At 44.3% G+C, this 15,934-nt stretch overlaps 1 protein-coding gene across 1 annotated transcript in view; it reads right to left on the reverse strand.

Annotated features, from left to right (window-relative positions):
* Positions 1-357: 357 nt before the first annotated feature.
* KIF20B (kinesin family member 20B) overlaps positions 358-15,934 on the reverse strand; it is a 195,013-nt gene continuing 179,436 nt past the window's right edge. The window contains exons 31-34 of the mRNA XM_069753484.1: positions 11,735-11,830; positions 10,612-10,732; positions 10,336-10,481; positions 358-1,891 (exon numbers count right to left, since the gene is read on the reverse strand). Of these exons, the coding sequence (XP_069609585.1) occupies positions 1,814-1,891; positions 10,336-10,481; positions 10,612-10,732; positions 11,735-11,830 (441 nt within the window). The 3' untranslated portion in view covers positions 358-1,813. The remainder of the gene's footprint in view (positions 1,892-10,335; positions 10,482-10,611; positions 10,733-11,734; positions 11,831-15,934) is intronic.

The raw sequence follows: 15,934 nt of genomic DNA on the forward strand, positions 1-15,934 counted from the left end.
ATGGCAGAGTTTGATCTGCAGAAAGGAAAGAGGATAGGACATGGAGTCAGCTGTTCTCAGATAAGGCTCACGAGTCACAGAAAAGAATGGATGTTCTAATGGCTCCATTGACTTAAATAAGTTTACTACTTTGCGAGACGTGCAACAGCGGGGTCTACAACATATTTTTCGAGCACGACAAACTCACTTTGTTAGCACATGAGCATGCTCAGATAACGCATTAGACGAGCACGTTCGCTCATCATTATTTACTAGCTGTCTGTGGATGAGAAAAAATTGTGTGGTTAAGGCCTAAAAAGATTCCTGGGTGTTTGGATTAGAAATGAAACACAGAATAAAGACTACTGATGACAATAGTGCACATACAACTAATACATTTATTGAACTAAAGCTTTTTTCAAACAGTAAGTAATGTTCTTCTATACATATTATAAACACATTGAATCATATTAAATATATGGTATTTACCTATATTTTACAATGCAGCCCAATTGAGGCAAATGATTCTAGTTTCTAGGCTGCCATGGAAGCCCATGATGTTATGTTAGGGAGAAAGATGGGGGCGCAGGAGAATAAGTTCTGGAAGCCTCCTCTTCTACTTTTATCAATGAGTAGATGGACAGAGGCAGGAGAGACAGAATTTATGTCCTCCCCTGCCAGAAAGAATCTTTCACCTTTAGTTTCAGGCAGGGTTCACTTTAGGTTTGACCTTACATTCCAGGGGTCTATTGGGTAAGGGATTACGGTATGTCTGAACATATGCAAAACAAATTCGGATGTATGAGTTGATGAAGCCATGGACTATAATGATGAGGACAGAGTCACAGTGTGCCTTGTCGTACATCATTTTCAGCAGTATATGCTTAGTTTTGGCAGGTAGCAAGAGCGCAGTGTATTACATCCATCAGGTGTATACGACAAATGTCTGACAAAACACACAGACTCCACCTGCATCATTATGCTCAAGAGCCAGGTTTGCACATACATCCACATCCAGTCATGGATATTTAGGGCCCGATTCATTAAGACTGGTGTGCAGGGCTACAAATTCTTAAGAGGTGACTGCCACTTAAAGCATGACCGCCATTTTAGTTTTTATGTCATAAATCAGTTATACACATGACAATAAGCATCTTTATAATACATTTTATAAGAAAAATGTGCTTCTTTCTCTGCCAAACTTGGCTAGACATTGACAAAATGTAAAATTCTGAGGTAAAATCTTTCCCATTACGGAGAAAGAAGATGAGATTCTATGTAGATAGGAGGAGGGAGAAGCTACAGGTTGAGCTTCTCCCTCCTCTCCTTCCCGTCTACATAGAATCTCACAAGTAGCAGCCGCCATCTTCTTTCTCAGTAATGGGAGAGTATGTCTTCACAGAATACAGATTTTACCTCAGAATTTTACATTTTGATAATGTCTGACCAATTCTGAGAAAGAAGCAGATTTCTCTGATCAGATATATTATAAAGTAGCTTATTGTCTGGTGTACTATTGATTTATGTAATAGTAGTTAAAACAATGGTTACTCTTTATTGAATCAGGCACATCACCAGCAGAAGTTTTACTCCAGTCAGGGCACGTTGGCCAATGTGGTTTTTCATTTTTATTTTTTTTTTAAAGGTTCAAGCAGCAAAAAGTAGATTTAAAACTTGTACCATTCTAAATACAAAAAAAACAAGATATACATTTAAATACATGGCTTTAATAAACGAGATGTAATCAATTTTATACAGGAAAAATAAACAGGACTACACCTACAGAAACATTTTTCTAGATACCACAGTATGCATGACCACAAATAAGTAGAGTTTATTTGGCCGTTCTTGTTCTCAGGCGTCTCTTCATTATCAGATGATCACTTTCCCTTTCATTTTTGTCCATAATGATCTAGGGGAAAAAAAAAAAAAGTTAACAGAGGATGGTTAAAGGGGCAACCTAAAATTTACACGACTCCCGGCTTCCTGATAGGGGTACGTTCCCACTTAAATTACCGTACCAGTGGGTAGAGCTGGGTCCCTGGCCGGAACGCTGACCCTCCAAATGCTGCAAGCTTTATTTCCGCAGCATTGAAGAAGCACAAGAGGACTGAAGCCGGCCAGATCAAGCTATCAAAGCATATCATGCAGATGTGGGCACAGAAAATGTGCATTTTCTTCACAAAAATCAGTGCAAAATCCACCACACTGTGACAACTCAATATGACTATACCCTTACACAGGCCTTTGCTTTCATCATGATGACCTTTTCTTATATCACTGTAAGTCCAGCTCCAGAAACAGTCAGGTACAGCTGCATGCAAATACTAGATGTTACATGAAATGCAAACCATTTACATGGAAAGCTTCACCGTATTACATGGCCAGACCAGTCTGCGAGATTAAACACTATTGAAGAGAACCAATGCAGTAGCTATGAGAGCTGCGGCTAATAAATGTCCTGATTTCCAGATGTCCCAGTTAAGAATATTAATCATTAGTATTTGATTTAGTTCATAAAACAGGAGCTCGGGGCTCATTCACAGTCCACTAGTTTATCGTGGAAACAACTGGATTATTTATAACGAAACGCTCTTTATATTTTACAATGATTTTTCCCTCCAAAAAAATATTCAGAGATCTCCGAAAAACAACAACACTGAACCCTCAATTTTTCTGAGGTCCCAAATTTGTGGTTATACAAATGGTGTCTCACTGACGTAAGTGTCCGTGCAATAATGGCCCTGTCACTGCTCCACTGCATGTTATGTTTCTTTATCTCTTAGATTTTCTAATTTACATATTCACTTATTTTCCACAAACCACCATATGTTTTCTGGCTCGTAACGCACTGGTACAATGCCAATAACAATCATCATACAATGTCAACATGCAGCAAGACGAATAATGAAGCAGAAGGGCAAAAGGCTCAAGAGAAATTACATTCAAAGCAAGATAATAGAAGGATATACAGAAGTGCTCGGCGTGTACAGCTGAATACAATCCCACTGCTGCCAACCATGATCCTGTTTCTCAAGCAATAAAATAAGATGTCAGCTCTTCATCAGATTCTCCTCTATAGAATTCACCCTCTAATGTTCTGGATGAAAGAAGCTATGAATTCTGAAAGTACTACATTCATTGAAAAGCATATGCAGAATGCATTCTACTGCAGCGCAACGTCGCATTCCAAAACGAATGAGTGGACCAGAATTTCTTACAGCCATTTTGGCAGCTAGGGTTAGGGTTAAAAGGGGAACCATACTTTCAGATCATTTTTCAGAATAAGCTGTATTGTGATTGTGTACAAGAGGAATAACTTATTTCTAGCCATTAAAGATCTTGCCTTTTCACCAGTTTTCCCTTCTACGGTCTATCTCTTAATTTGCCATGGACTCTGAGCTACTACAATGCCTCCCATATACAGCACTCAGACGGATTTTTGCAGTCTTCCTTAGCCCACAGCAGCAATTCAATGTCAGAAGAAAATATACAGTGGTGCAAAGCAGATGTCAATCCAGGTCCAAGGTGAGGTCAGACTTGTTGCAAAGCTCAACACTTTGTATCCCTCAGTTTTCTGACTTTGCCCCTCACTTCTCATATCTCTAACGCCGGATACCCACTTGAATGCAATCCAAATGATGACAAAAGAAGGAAACAATATCTTGAAACATCTCGATTTATTCAGCATCAGGTATGAGCGTCACGAGCAGAAATCCCCGCACTTGCAAAACTTTGCATGTTATTATCAGGTGTATTAATGGTTGTCTGAGAAATGTTCTGCCATGTTGTACTTGGGAAAATCATCAAGATCCGCTGCTGCCAGCCCCATTTGTAAATGCCAAACAATGTAGTCGATGTGAGACAGATCCGGAGACGCTGCAGTTCTAGCCAGCATGTTGAGGGCACATAGACTGCTCACAGTAGCACAAGAAACATACAGTACTATCCAGCGTCGTTTTACTGAAAATGGCTCCTGGGACACTTTGGTACCACGAGAGCCAAATCAAGGTGAAGTTGGACTGTTAATGTACCTGGAATGAAGACTAAGTTCATCTGACTACTGTACATTATGCCACCTGACACCATAATCCTGGGAATAGGACTGGCTTGACATTATCTCAAGAAGGCCTTTTCATGGCTTTTCCTGCATGATCTCTAGATGGAGACAGGAGGCTGGATTGGAAGTCTATCCTCTTCAGTGATGAGTCTTGCTTTTGCTTTGGACACAATGACAGACAAAAATTGGTCTAATGACTTTGTGGGCAATGCAATGAATAGACCTTTGGGTGGGAATTATGGTGTGGAGTGGCAAAATGTGCAAAAGTCAGACCTCTCTAGCCATCATTCCAGGTACTAACAAGTTTCTTACGATTGGCTCCTCTTAACTCATTCTTGACATCCACTGTAGATGTACGGCACAGAGGGAATTGTTTTCCTACAAACTGCTGTACATGTACAGTGCTGAAAGAATTAAGTGATTGGCGCCCTATAGAGCCTTAAGCCTGATTTAATGGAGTGCTGTGACAGTTTAGAAAGGTTTCAGAGAATCAAAATGTCACGTCGCAATCAAGATGCGCTGTCCAAATCTCAACTACCTTTTATTTGAATACAATCCTATAGTTTTGCTGAAAATAGAGTGAATATCTTTCTCATGAACTTTGGGACTTTACCCCTATTCATTTGCACCTGCAGAAGAATACATGAGTGCACTCGGGTGTTCGCCACGAATGCAGGCTAAATCATTGTCCTTGGGAGAAATTGCACAACAAATTTTGGTGGCCCATTTTCTCCCGTTACCCTTGTGTAATGAAGAGATCTTCTGCGCAGGCAACTTCTGCTCCAGTGATCTCCGGCGTGAACGACGATAAGGTGCTCTCCCAACTTCCTCTCTGCATAGTCATCCCTATGTACACATGGTTCCTTGCGATGACTTTGCAGGGAGAAAGTGGGGAGAGCGCACCTTATCGCACACGCTGGAGGTCACAGTGACTCGCCTGCGCAGAAGATCCCTGAATGCAAAGCCCATAGAAGGGAGGATGAGGTATGTATTTCTGAGGGAGTGCAAGGCGCAGGTGCGGGACTCCGGCGCCATAACTGACGTGCATGGGAGGGGGGTAGTATTACAATGAAGACAGGAGGCACGGATTTCTTCCAGGCCCCGCACGCCCAGGAGCCTGGATGAAATCATTAAAAAAAGACAGAATATAACATTTCTCAACAGTTAATATGATGTATACAGGTAGGACTAGTTTAACATTGTTGTTCTTTTTTCTGCAGCGTGGTCTGTCTTATCGCTACTGTAGGCTTCACCGCCTTTTCAGAATTTATTATTCACATTTGATCCCCCATCTGTTCTGAGGGCCATTTAGTCCGAAAAGTCAACTTTTTTATGCATATCCTTCGGTTTTTTCTTTATGCGCAATAAATATATTATTTCAACATTGAAGGAGTGCCAAGTTCTATTTTTTATTTTGTTGAAAAAAAAAATAAAATTGCCAGTAAACTTTTAACCTATCATCCTAACAAAATAAAAACACATTTGAATAATGATGCTGATATAAAGTAGACATAAATGTTATTTATTAACTATTCTGAGTGTTATGTTTTAAGAGTATAAAAATTAAAAGCTTGAAAATCAAAATGTTTAAAAACTTTAATAAAATTTTTGATATTTTCATAAATAAATGGAAATTTTATTGACCTAAATTTACCACTAACGAAGTATAATGTGTCATAAAAAATAACCTTAGAATCATCGGGTATGTAAAAGCATTCCAAAGTTATTACAACAAATTGACAAGTGTCATTATGAAAAATTGACCTCTTTTAGCAAGGTGAAAACCACAGCAGTAAGGGGTTAAAGGGAACCTGTCATGTTGAAATCCATACATGATCTGAAGGGCAGGATGTTATAGAGTAGGAGGCGCTGGTGAGATTGATATACATTTTTGTGGGAAAGTTTTAATATAACTTATTTTATTAATTGAAATCTCTGGTGCATATACATATACAAGTCCAGTGGGTGGTCCAATCAGTGATTGGCAGTCTTCCCTATGTGACCGTACATGTGGAGATACCTGTCAATCACTGATGACAGCCCACCAGACTCATATACATACAAACAGAAATTTCAATTAATAAAAGAAGGATTTTTTCATACTCACCGTAAAATCTATTTCTTGGAGCCTTCATTGGGGGACACAGGTAACCATGGGTGTATGCTGCTGTTGCTAGGAGGATGACACTAGGCAAAAAAAGGGTTAGCTCCTCCTCCGCAAGGTACACCCACCGACTGGCACAAAGATCATCAGTTAGTGAAAAAGCAGTAGGAGAAGCAAGAACAAATAACTATTTACAGGCCCAACTGAGGCCCACAAGCCCTACAAAGGCACAAAAAAGCAAGGGTGTGTACTGCGTCCCCCAATGAAGGCTCCAAGAAAGACTTTACAGTGAGTGCCAAAAATAGGTGTACTGTAGGTATGTACCCTGTAGAATCTTGCAAAATTATGGAGAGATGATCAGATAGCGGCCTTGCAAATCTGGGTTGCAGAGGTCTAGTGGCAAACAGCCCAGGAGGCTCCCAACGCACGGGTGGAATGAGCCCTCACTCTCAGAGGGGGTGGTCTATCCTTAACTCAATAAGCCTCAAGTATAGCTGAACGGATCCAGCGGGCAATAGAATTGGAGGCATTGAGTCCCTTACGACGACCCTCAGGAATGACAAACAAGTCATCCAAACTTGTTGGATGGATGCTTTCCTTGAGAGGTGGAGACGCAAGGCTCAAACTAGGTCCAGCTTATGGGGAGACCTTTCCATGGGATGGACAGAAAAGGACGGACAATATCCTCATTGATGTTCAACGGGGAGACTACCTTAGGAAGGAATGAAAAAACTGGTTGCAAGACCACCTTGTCCTGGAGTAAGACTAGGAAAGCAGAGTGGCAAGAGAGAACTGCTAATTCTGAGACCCGTGTCATAGAAGTGATTGCAACCAAAAAACACACTTTCCAGGTTCCAGGAACGAAGGGAAGCCGCGATGTCCTGAATGGGTTTGAAGAGAGGTAAACCCCTACGCGCGTTTCGATAGTATCTTCATCCGGCATGCCCCCGGATGAAGATACTATCGAAACGCGCGTAGGGGTTTCTGTTGAGTGTGCTTCAGCAAGGTGAATATGCTTTTATGTTTTACACTTACCATCTTAATATTCTAACTGGGTATGTGCAGGATCATGAAGGGATCTTCTAGTGAGGTTTGAGCCAAAGAAGTAGTGTTGTATTTACCACACTTATACTGTATATATATTAGGATTATCATAGTGGATCTTGGCCGCAAAATCCCAGCACATAAATAGGCACCTAGGCACATTGGCACTTTAGCAATTTTCAAAGCAGTCACCTTGCATTAATAACAATCTAGAACCTGCATAGCATTGTCATGCAACAATTTGACTCATAATATGTTATTTAATCAAGGTTAATATGCATGTCAGGTATTATTATTAAGCACATGTCAATTTGTTGTTCTTTTGGATTGGAGGTACATGCACAATTGTTGTATTTTATGTGTTTTTTATAAAGTTTTTTCTTATGGATCAATAAAATTTACATGTTTGAACTAAACATTCTGAGCCCTGAATAACATTCTTGGGGGCTTTTTGGTGATATCAGATTTTTGAATGTGTTCTAGTAAAGTTTATATGGACTAATATGTATAAAAACTGTATGCTTCCAGCTGCTATGGAATACCCTTCATGAAATTGCGATTTTACGCCTTCATTTCTTCCTCCAAGAGTCATAACTTTGTTATTTTTCAATTCCTTTAGCCATACGAGGGCTTGTATTTTTGGGGACGAGTGGTACTTTTGAATGACACCATTCATTTTATCATGTTACATTGAAAAGTGGAAAAAAATTCCAAGGGTGCAGAAGTTGCAAAAAAAAAAAAAAAAAAGTTTAATTCCACATTTTCTTTTATTTCCCATGTTAACTATACTATAAAAATGACCTGGCAATATGATTCCCCAGGTCAGTACGATTACTCAGATACCAAATATGTATATGTTTTTTTTAAAAGGGAATCTGTCATCTCATTTTGGCCCTATGAACTACAGCCACCGCCATCAGGGGCTTAACTACAGCATTCTGTAATGCTGTAGATAAGCCCCCGATGATACCTGAAAGATAAGAAAAACAAGTTAGAGTATACTCACCTGGGGGGTGGTGCGGTCCGGTCCGATGGGCATCTCAGGTCCGGGTCCTCCCATCTTCATATGATGTCGTCATCCTCCTTGCTTCTGTTGCGGCTCCTGAGCAGGCGTACTGATTTGCATAAAGTACTGCATAAAGTATTTGCATAAACTACTGCAGTGCGCAGGTGCTGGGCCTCTCTGACCTTTCTCGGCACCTGCGCACTACAGTACTTTGCTCTGCCCTCAACAAGGCAGATAAAGTACGCCTGCTCAGGAGCTGCGACAGGAAGCAAAGAAGAGGACATCATCGCATGAAGATGGGAGGTGCCGGACCTACGACGCCCATCAGACCGGACATGTTAGGGCATGTTAGGTTAGGTGATGGATTGAACTAGATGGACTTAAAATCTTCTTTCAACCTTAATAACTATGTTACTATGTTATCTTTCAAGTTACATTGGGGACTTATCTACAGCATCATTTACTGAGACCTGTAACGTTTCCTTTTGCAAGGGCTTACATTTTGTGTCTTGAGCTGACATTTTTATTAATACCACTTTGGGTTAGACACAATGTTTTGATCAACTCTTATTACATTTCACTGCAATGTTGAAGAGGCCCAAAAAATGCAATTCTGGGGTTTTTATTTTTTTTCTTGTTTTATGCAGTTTACCAATCAGATTAATTTACTTTATATTTTGAAAGTTTGGACATTTCTAAAAGCAGAGATACCGAATACTGTATTTTTCGGATTATAATATGCACTCCCCCACAAATTTGGGAGGAAAATGGGGGGAGCATTTTATTGTCCGGATGCAGGCTTACCGGGGGGTAGGGTTGCGACAGTGGTGGAGCAGGGTCCCTTCCTCATGGAGACGGCAGAAGTGTGGCGATGCTGTGGCCCGATGTCAGCAGTGAGAAGAGTGCAGAATCGTTTCCCGGCTGTCATTTTCCTGAAGCCGTGGGCCGTTGGAGGCAGCTTGTGCGCAGACTGGGATCTCGGTCAAACTGAGATCTCAATCTGCGTACTCGCCACCTCCAGCGGCCATTTTCCTGAGGTCACTCCGGCAGCCCATGGCTTCAGGAAAATGGTAGCCAGGAAAATAATGATGCACTCCGCTCTGCTCACCGCCGACATTGGAACGCAGCATCGCCACACTTCCGCCGCCACCAGCTCCATGAGGAAGGGACCCTACTCCATGCAACACTTCACCGCTGACACAGGGCATGCAGCAATGCACAGCTTGGATACCCCCTCATCCCACCTAGGACCCACTTCTGCCGCCGCCGGCTTCCTGAGAAACGGACCATGCCCCCTACGATGCAGCTCCACCGCCACCGGCACTCCGGTAAGATACCTTAGATTTGTACTATAAGACGGACCCCCATCTTATAAAAATCTTTTTATTTCCTATTTTCCACCCAAAATTTGGGGTGCGTCTTATGGTCCAATGCATCTTATAATCCGAAAAATATGGTATGTGTTTTTTTATTTATTTATTTTTAATGGTGCAAAAGGTGGGTGACTTGAACTTGTTTTTTTCCATATTTTTTAGAAACATTTTTTCTCAAAGTTTACTAACTTCAATAGTCCCTGCGATCATCCGATTGCCTGTGTTATATACAGCAGTGCATCAGCACTGCGATGCATAGCTAAAATCACAATCTATGAACGTCAGCCACAAGCCGGCTTTTGCAGAACAATAGTAGTGACAGGTATGGGGGTCATCAGAAGACCTCCTCGCTGTCATGAAAACCCATCGGCGCCCTGCGATTATGTGACAGGGGCACTGATGGGAGGGATGCATCAAGTGCCTCCTGTATGAATTCCGGCTGTCAGTAATTGACAGAGGAATTTAACTGGTAAACAGCCGCATGTGGAGCAACGCTGCACCTGTGGCTATTAGAGGAACGTGATGACTGATTAAATCAGTTATCATGTGCAGGGAAAGATGTGGGCTCGGCGTGCAAGCCCACATCAAAGGCAGGAACACGACCTTTGAAGTAAATATATACGTCAAAGATCGTGAAGGGGTTAACAGCCGATCGGTATAAGCCTCATTCCCAAAGATTGGTCATCAATATACAAGTGCTGTTGATTCTCTTAACAATTTCAAACAACACAAAACATGAATTCATGAACTAAACGGACTGTGCACTTACTGAATGAGCAGGGATGTCTAGTGGAGCAGAGACTTCAGTACTGTATAATTTTCTTCGGGATTTTTTTGGCTTACTTTCATCAGCATTTTGGCCAGTATTACCACCTAATGTCTTAGGTGCTCCTAATGTTTCAAGGAATTTTTTTGCTGAAAAAAACAAAGAAAAAAAAAAATCAGTTTAATATCATTGTCCCAAAAGCTCCATCCCAAAATCAATTCAGAATCAGGGGGTAGAGAGAAAAAAATAAAGGAGAGCACAACACTCAATGCACAATACCTTTGGTCTGAAAGATGGAAGGAGAACTTTGTAGGAATTCTCCAAACTTCTGTAACGTTCTCTCTTTCTTCTGAATTGATGTTGTACTTGACACTGATGGCTGCTTTTTCAGTGACTGTTTCTGAAAGCAGAAATTAATTTTAAGTTCCACATTTACAGATTTCATCTCATTTCTATGTAAAATGATAATCATGCCAAAGCAAGATCAACAAGTAATAAGGCAGCGCTAAGTCTAAAGACTGAGAAAAAAAAATATGTATAAAAGGAACAGGTATGACTACACAAGCGATACGCTATCAGCCTGGGTGTGTATGTGGCAACAGTAATTTTTACCAATTTTACCCCAAAATTTGTGTGTCCATTCTCCACCGAGTGTACATGAGGTTTCAACCACATGAGGCAGCGAAAGCGGAGAAGCCTAGCCTTAGGGTCCATATGCTTCAAAAGGGCTTTTCGATTTCATTGATATGCAAATCCCAGGGAGTATTACCTCACTTATAAATCTCTAACCATTAGGCCCCATCTCAAAGTAATGGGAATCGGTCAGTAAATTCTTGCGGTTTAATCTGAGAGCCGCATGATATAGGGGCTGAGAGCCTGATTCCAGTGATTTGTCACTTGTTCAGCAGCTTCCTATGCTTTCAATACAATCAGTGTTTTAGCAACAAGAGATTATCACTACTGGACTAGGTCGCAGGTGCAGTACAGTCAGGCTAATCGGTGTAATCCCGCCCATACCACTGATTGGCTGTTTGCTGACAATGTACTTGGTGCACTGCAAGCTACAGCTACAGCAGAGAAAACTGGGATTCTATCAAAACTGCAACAAGCAGCCCAGTGAGTGATACATTGCCGGAATCAGAGTCCCTGCTCCCACATCATTCAGCGATAAGATTACAAAGCAGAAACCAGCATATATCTTCCCTTTAGAAACCATCACAAATACAGAACTAATCAATGATTAATGCTACCAAACACCCAGGCAAATAAAGCTACCAAATTATTTATAAGAATTGATCTGAGAAAACAGATGACCATATAACAGAGATATATAGCAAAAATACCAAGTTCATCTGTTACTATGGTATAGTCAGAGAAAAAGAACAAGTCTAGAGATACGGACCTTGGAGCTATAGATGGTTGCTGCAGGACTTGCCAAGCATGAGGCGGTCATTTTATTAGTTCTTGTATTTTTCCTATTTTCACTTTTTACAGTGTCCTTATCAAAAAAGAAACAGAAATAAAGTTTATTACAAGCTTTTTGCCAGACAGTATATTTTTTAGAGTTTCAATAATTCAAGGAGTAAAAAGAACCACTTGATAGCGATTGATACAGAAGCCATTAGGAGTCTCCACGCTCTACCCCCAGATGGTCTTCTGTACATGATGCAGTGCGGTATCGATGGCTAGTCCACCATTTCCGAAAGGAAAGCATTGGAAATTGAGCTCTCTCATGCAGGAAAATATCAAACTTATCAAAATATTTATTATGGAAGGTTGTGGCATCATCGTATAGAACTGTGCCTATCAAATATGCCAGCACCTCCCATGGAGGAAATCACTGATATTCTAGCAAACATCTACGCATTTTTTGTGAACTGAAAAACAGGATTTTTGGTTACTTACCGTAAAATCTGTTTCTTGAAGCCTCCATTGGGGGACACAGGAACCATGGGTGTATGCTGCTGCCACTAGGAGGCTGACACTATGCAAATAAAAAAGTTAGCTCCTCCTCTGCAGTGTACACCCCACCGACTGGCATTATACTCTTCAGTTAGTGAGAAAGCAGTAGGAGATAATGAAACAAGGTTGAAAAACCATAACCACAAACTTGAGAACTGTAACGTGAGAACAGTCATAGAACAGATAACAACAGAAAACATTGGGAGGGAGCTGTGTCCCCCAATGGAGGCTTCAAGAAACAGATTTTACGGTAAGCAACCAAAAATCCTGTTTTCTTTATCGCCTCTCATTGGGGGACACAGGAACCATGGGACGTCCCAAAGCAGTCCCAAGGGCGGGAAAAAACAGACTTCCATCAGGTCAGAGGACTCACCACTGCCGCCTGCAGGATCCTTCTGCCTAGGCTGGCGTCCGCCGATGCATAGGTATGGACCTTGTAAAATTTGGCGAACGTGTGGATGGAAGACCAAGTTGCCGCTTTGCAAAGCTGTAGGGCGGAAGCCCTGTGGTGCACCGCCCAGGAGGCGCCGACTGCCCGGGTAGAGTGAGCCTTAATCCCAGGAGGGGGCACTCTGTTCTTGACCCGGTAAGCCTCCAAAATTGCCATTCTGATCCATCGAGCAATAGTCACTTTAGAAGCCGGCTGGCCTCTGCGCGTGCCATCAGGAATGACGAAAAAAGAATCCGTCTTCCGGAAAGAGGATGTTCTATCCAGATAAATCCTCACTGCCCTGACGAGGTCTAGCTTGTTCAACGATCGATCCAGAGTCGGAGCTGGAAAAAAGGAAGGTAGAACGATGTCCTCGTTGAGGTGGAAGGTGGAAACCATCTTAGGAAGAAAAGAAGGTGGGGGTCGGAAAACCACCTTGTCCTGGTGAATGACCAAAAACGGGGGGCGGCAAGACAGTGCCGCCAGCTCGGAAACGCGGCGAATGGACGTGATGGCCACCAGAAAGGCCACCTTCCAAGATAAAACTGATAGAGGAATCTCCCTAAGAGGCTCAAAGGGAGAAACCTTCAAAACGTCCAGTACTAGGTTTAGGTCCCATGCCTCCACAGGGGCCCTGTACGGCGGGACGGCGTGGGCTACCCCCTGAAAGAAGGTCTTAACCTGTGGCCGAGAGGCCAAGGACTTCTGAAAGAGGATGGAAAGCGCAGAGACCTGGCCCTTCAGGGAACTAAGAGCCAGGCCCGAATCCAGCCCTGCCTGAAGGAAGGCCAAAAGAGAAGGCAGGGAAAAAACCATAGGCGGAACGCGGTTGGACTCGCACCAACGGAAGTAGGCCTTCCAGGTGCGGTAGTAGATCCTGGAAGACGAAGGCTTCCGAGCCTGAATCATGGCGTGAATTACCCGGTCCGAAAGGCCGGACGCTCTTAGAACCGCGGTCTCAGCCACGCCGTTAAACTGAGCGACCGAGAATTCGGGTGGCAGATCGGACCCTGGGACAGCAGATCGGGCCTGTCTGGAAGGTGCCAGGGAGCGTCCGCGAGAAGGTTGACGAGCTCCGCAAACCAAGCTCTCCTGGGCCAATCCGGGGCGATCAGGATGACCGGCACCCCTTCCGCTTTGATCTTCTTCAACAGTTTGGGCAGTAATGGAAGGGGTGGGAACAGGTAGGGCAGCTTGAACTGTGACCAAGGAATGGCCAGAGCACCGACGCCCACTGCGAGAGGATCGCGTGACCTGGAGACGAATTGCGGAACCTTCCTGTTGATTCGAGACGCCGTGAGATCCACATCCGGAGCTCCCCATCGAAGACAAATCTGATGGAAGACCTCCGGATGCAGGGACCATTCCCCTGCCGCGAGACCCTCGCGGCTGAGGAAGTCGGCGGCCCAGTTTTCCACGCCGGGGATATGCACCGCGGATATCACCGGAACCGTTGCCTCTGCCCAAAGGAGGATCTTGGATACCTCGGCAAGGGCCAAGGAGCTCCGAGTCCCCCCCTGATGGTTGACATATGCCACAGCCGTGGCGTTGTCCGTCTGGATCCGGACTGGAAGGCCCCTGAGGATCCTTTCCCAATGGCGGAGGGACAGAAAGATGGCCCGAATTTCGAGGACGTTGATCGGCAGAGCAGACTCCTGCGGCGACCAACGGCCCTGAACCGTCAGGTGGAGAAAAACCGCACCCAAGCCGATCAGGCTGGCATCCGTTGTCACCACCTGCCAGTGAACCGGAAGGAAGGACCTGCCCTGGGAGATGAGAGGAGAAGTCAGCCACCAGTTGAGAGACCGCTTGACCCGAGAGGGGAGTCTGATCGGCCGATCCAGGGAGAAGACCAATCTGGCCCACTGAGACAGAATGGCTTGCTGAAGGGGTCGAGAATGGAATTGGGCGAAGGGAATCGCTTCCAAGGTAGCTACCATCCTCCCCAGAACCTTCATGGCCGATCTGAGGGAGGGAGGCCGAGGACCCTGGAGCAAGAGTATGTCCCGATAAAGGGTGGATCTCTTGTCCTTGGGAAGGAAGACTCTGGACTGACGAGTGTCGAAGAGCATGCCCAGAAAGATGATGCGCTGAGAAGGAATAAGGCAGGACTTCTTCCGGTTGACCAGCCATCCGAAACGGGATAAGGTGTCGAGAACAATGGACAAGCTTTCGTGGGCCTGAGCAAAGGACGGAGCCTTGATGAGGATGTCGTCGAGGTATGGAAACAGGACCAAGCCTCTGACTCTCAAAATGGCCATCAGCGCCGCCATGATTTTCGTGAACACCCTTGGCGCGGTTGCGAGACCGAACGGCAGGGCGACGAACGGAAAATGATCTTGTTGCACTGCGAAGCGCAGGAAACGGTGATGTCCGGGAAATATTGGAACATGTAGGTAGGCGTCCTGGATATCTATAGAGCATAGAAATTCCTGAGCCTCCATGGAAGCAATTACTGAACGAAGGGATTCCATCCTGAAGTGTCTCAGGCGAACCCTCCTGTTCAGCAATTTGAGGTCCAGAATGGGACGAACCTTGCCGTCTTTTTTCGGTACCACAAAGAGGTTCGAGTAGAAACCCGTGTGCCGTTCCTTTTCTGGGACGGGAACGATTACCCCGGATCTGAGCAGAGAAGCGATGGCTGCGAAGAAGCCCGGAACCAGAGCGGAATCTTTTGGAGGACGAGATTGGAAGAAACGATCTCTGGGTCGGGAGGCGAACTCTATTTTGTATCCCGAGGATACAACTTCCCTGACCCATGCATCCTCTACTGCGGAAATCCAGACGTCCCTGAAACGGAGAAGACGGCCCCCCAACCTGGTAGTTGGGCTGGAGTCTTGCCGAGAGTCATGCGGAAGTGGATCTTCCAGTCCTGGGCCTGGACGATCTACCCTGGGAATAGCGAGAACGCTAGGACGGAGTGGGCCTGAAGGACACCGCCTTCTTCTCTTGACGTGCCTGTGGCCTCTGTTGCTGCTGGGAAAAAGAGTTTGATGCAGCGAAGCGACGAAAAGGCCGAAACGAGCGAAACTGCCGTCTAGAAGGAGGGCGACGAGGTTTAGCCTGGGGGAGAAGGGAACTTGTGCCCCCAGTGGCGTCCTTAATGATCTGGTCCAGCTGGGAACCAAAGAGACGAGAGCCCTGGAAGGGCAGACTAGTGAGGGACTTTTTGGAGGACAAGTCCGCCTGCCAGGCCTTGAGCCAAACGGT

The sequence above is a fragment of the Ranitomeya imitator genome, chromosome 2 (genome assembly GCF_032444005.1).
Source record: "Ranitomeya imitator isolate aRanImi1 chromosome 2, aRanImi1.pri, whole genome shotgun sequence".
NCBI lineage: Eukaryota > Metazoa > Chordata > Amphibia > Anura > Dendrobatidae > Ranitomeya > Ranitomeya imitator.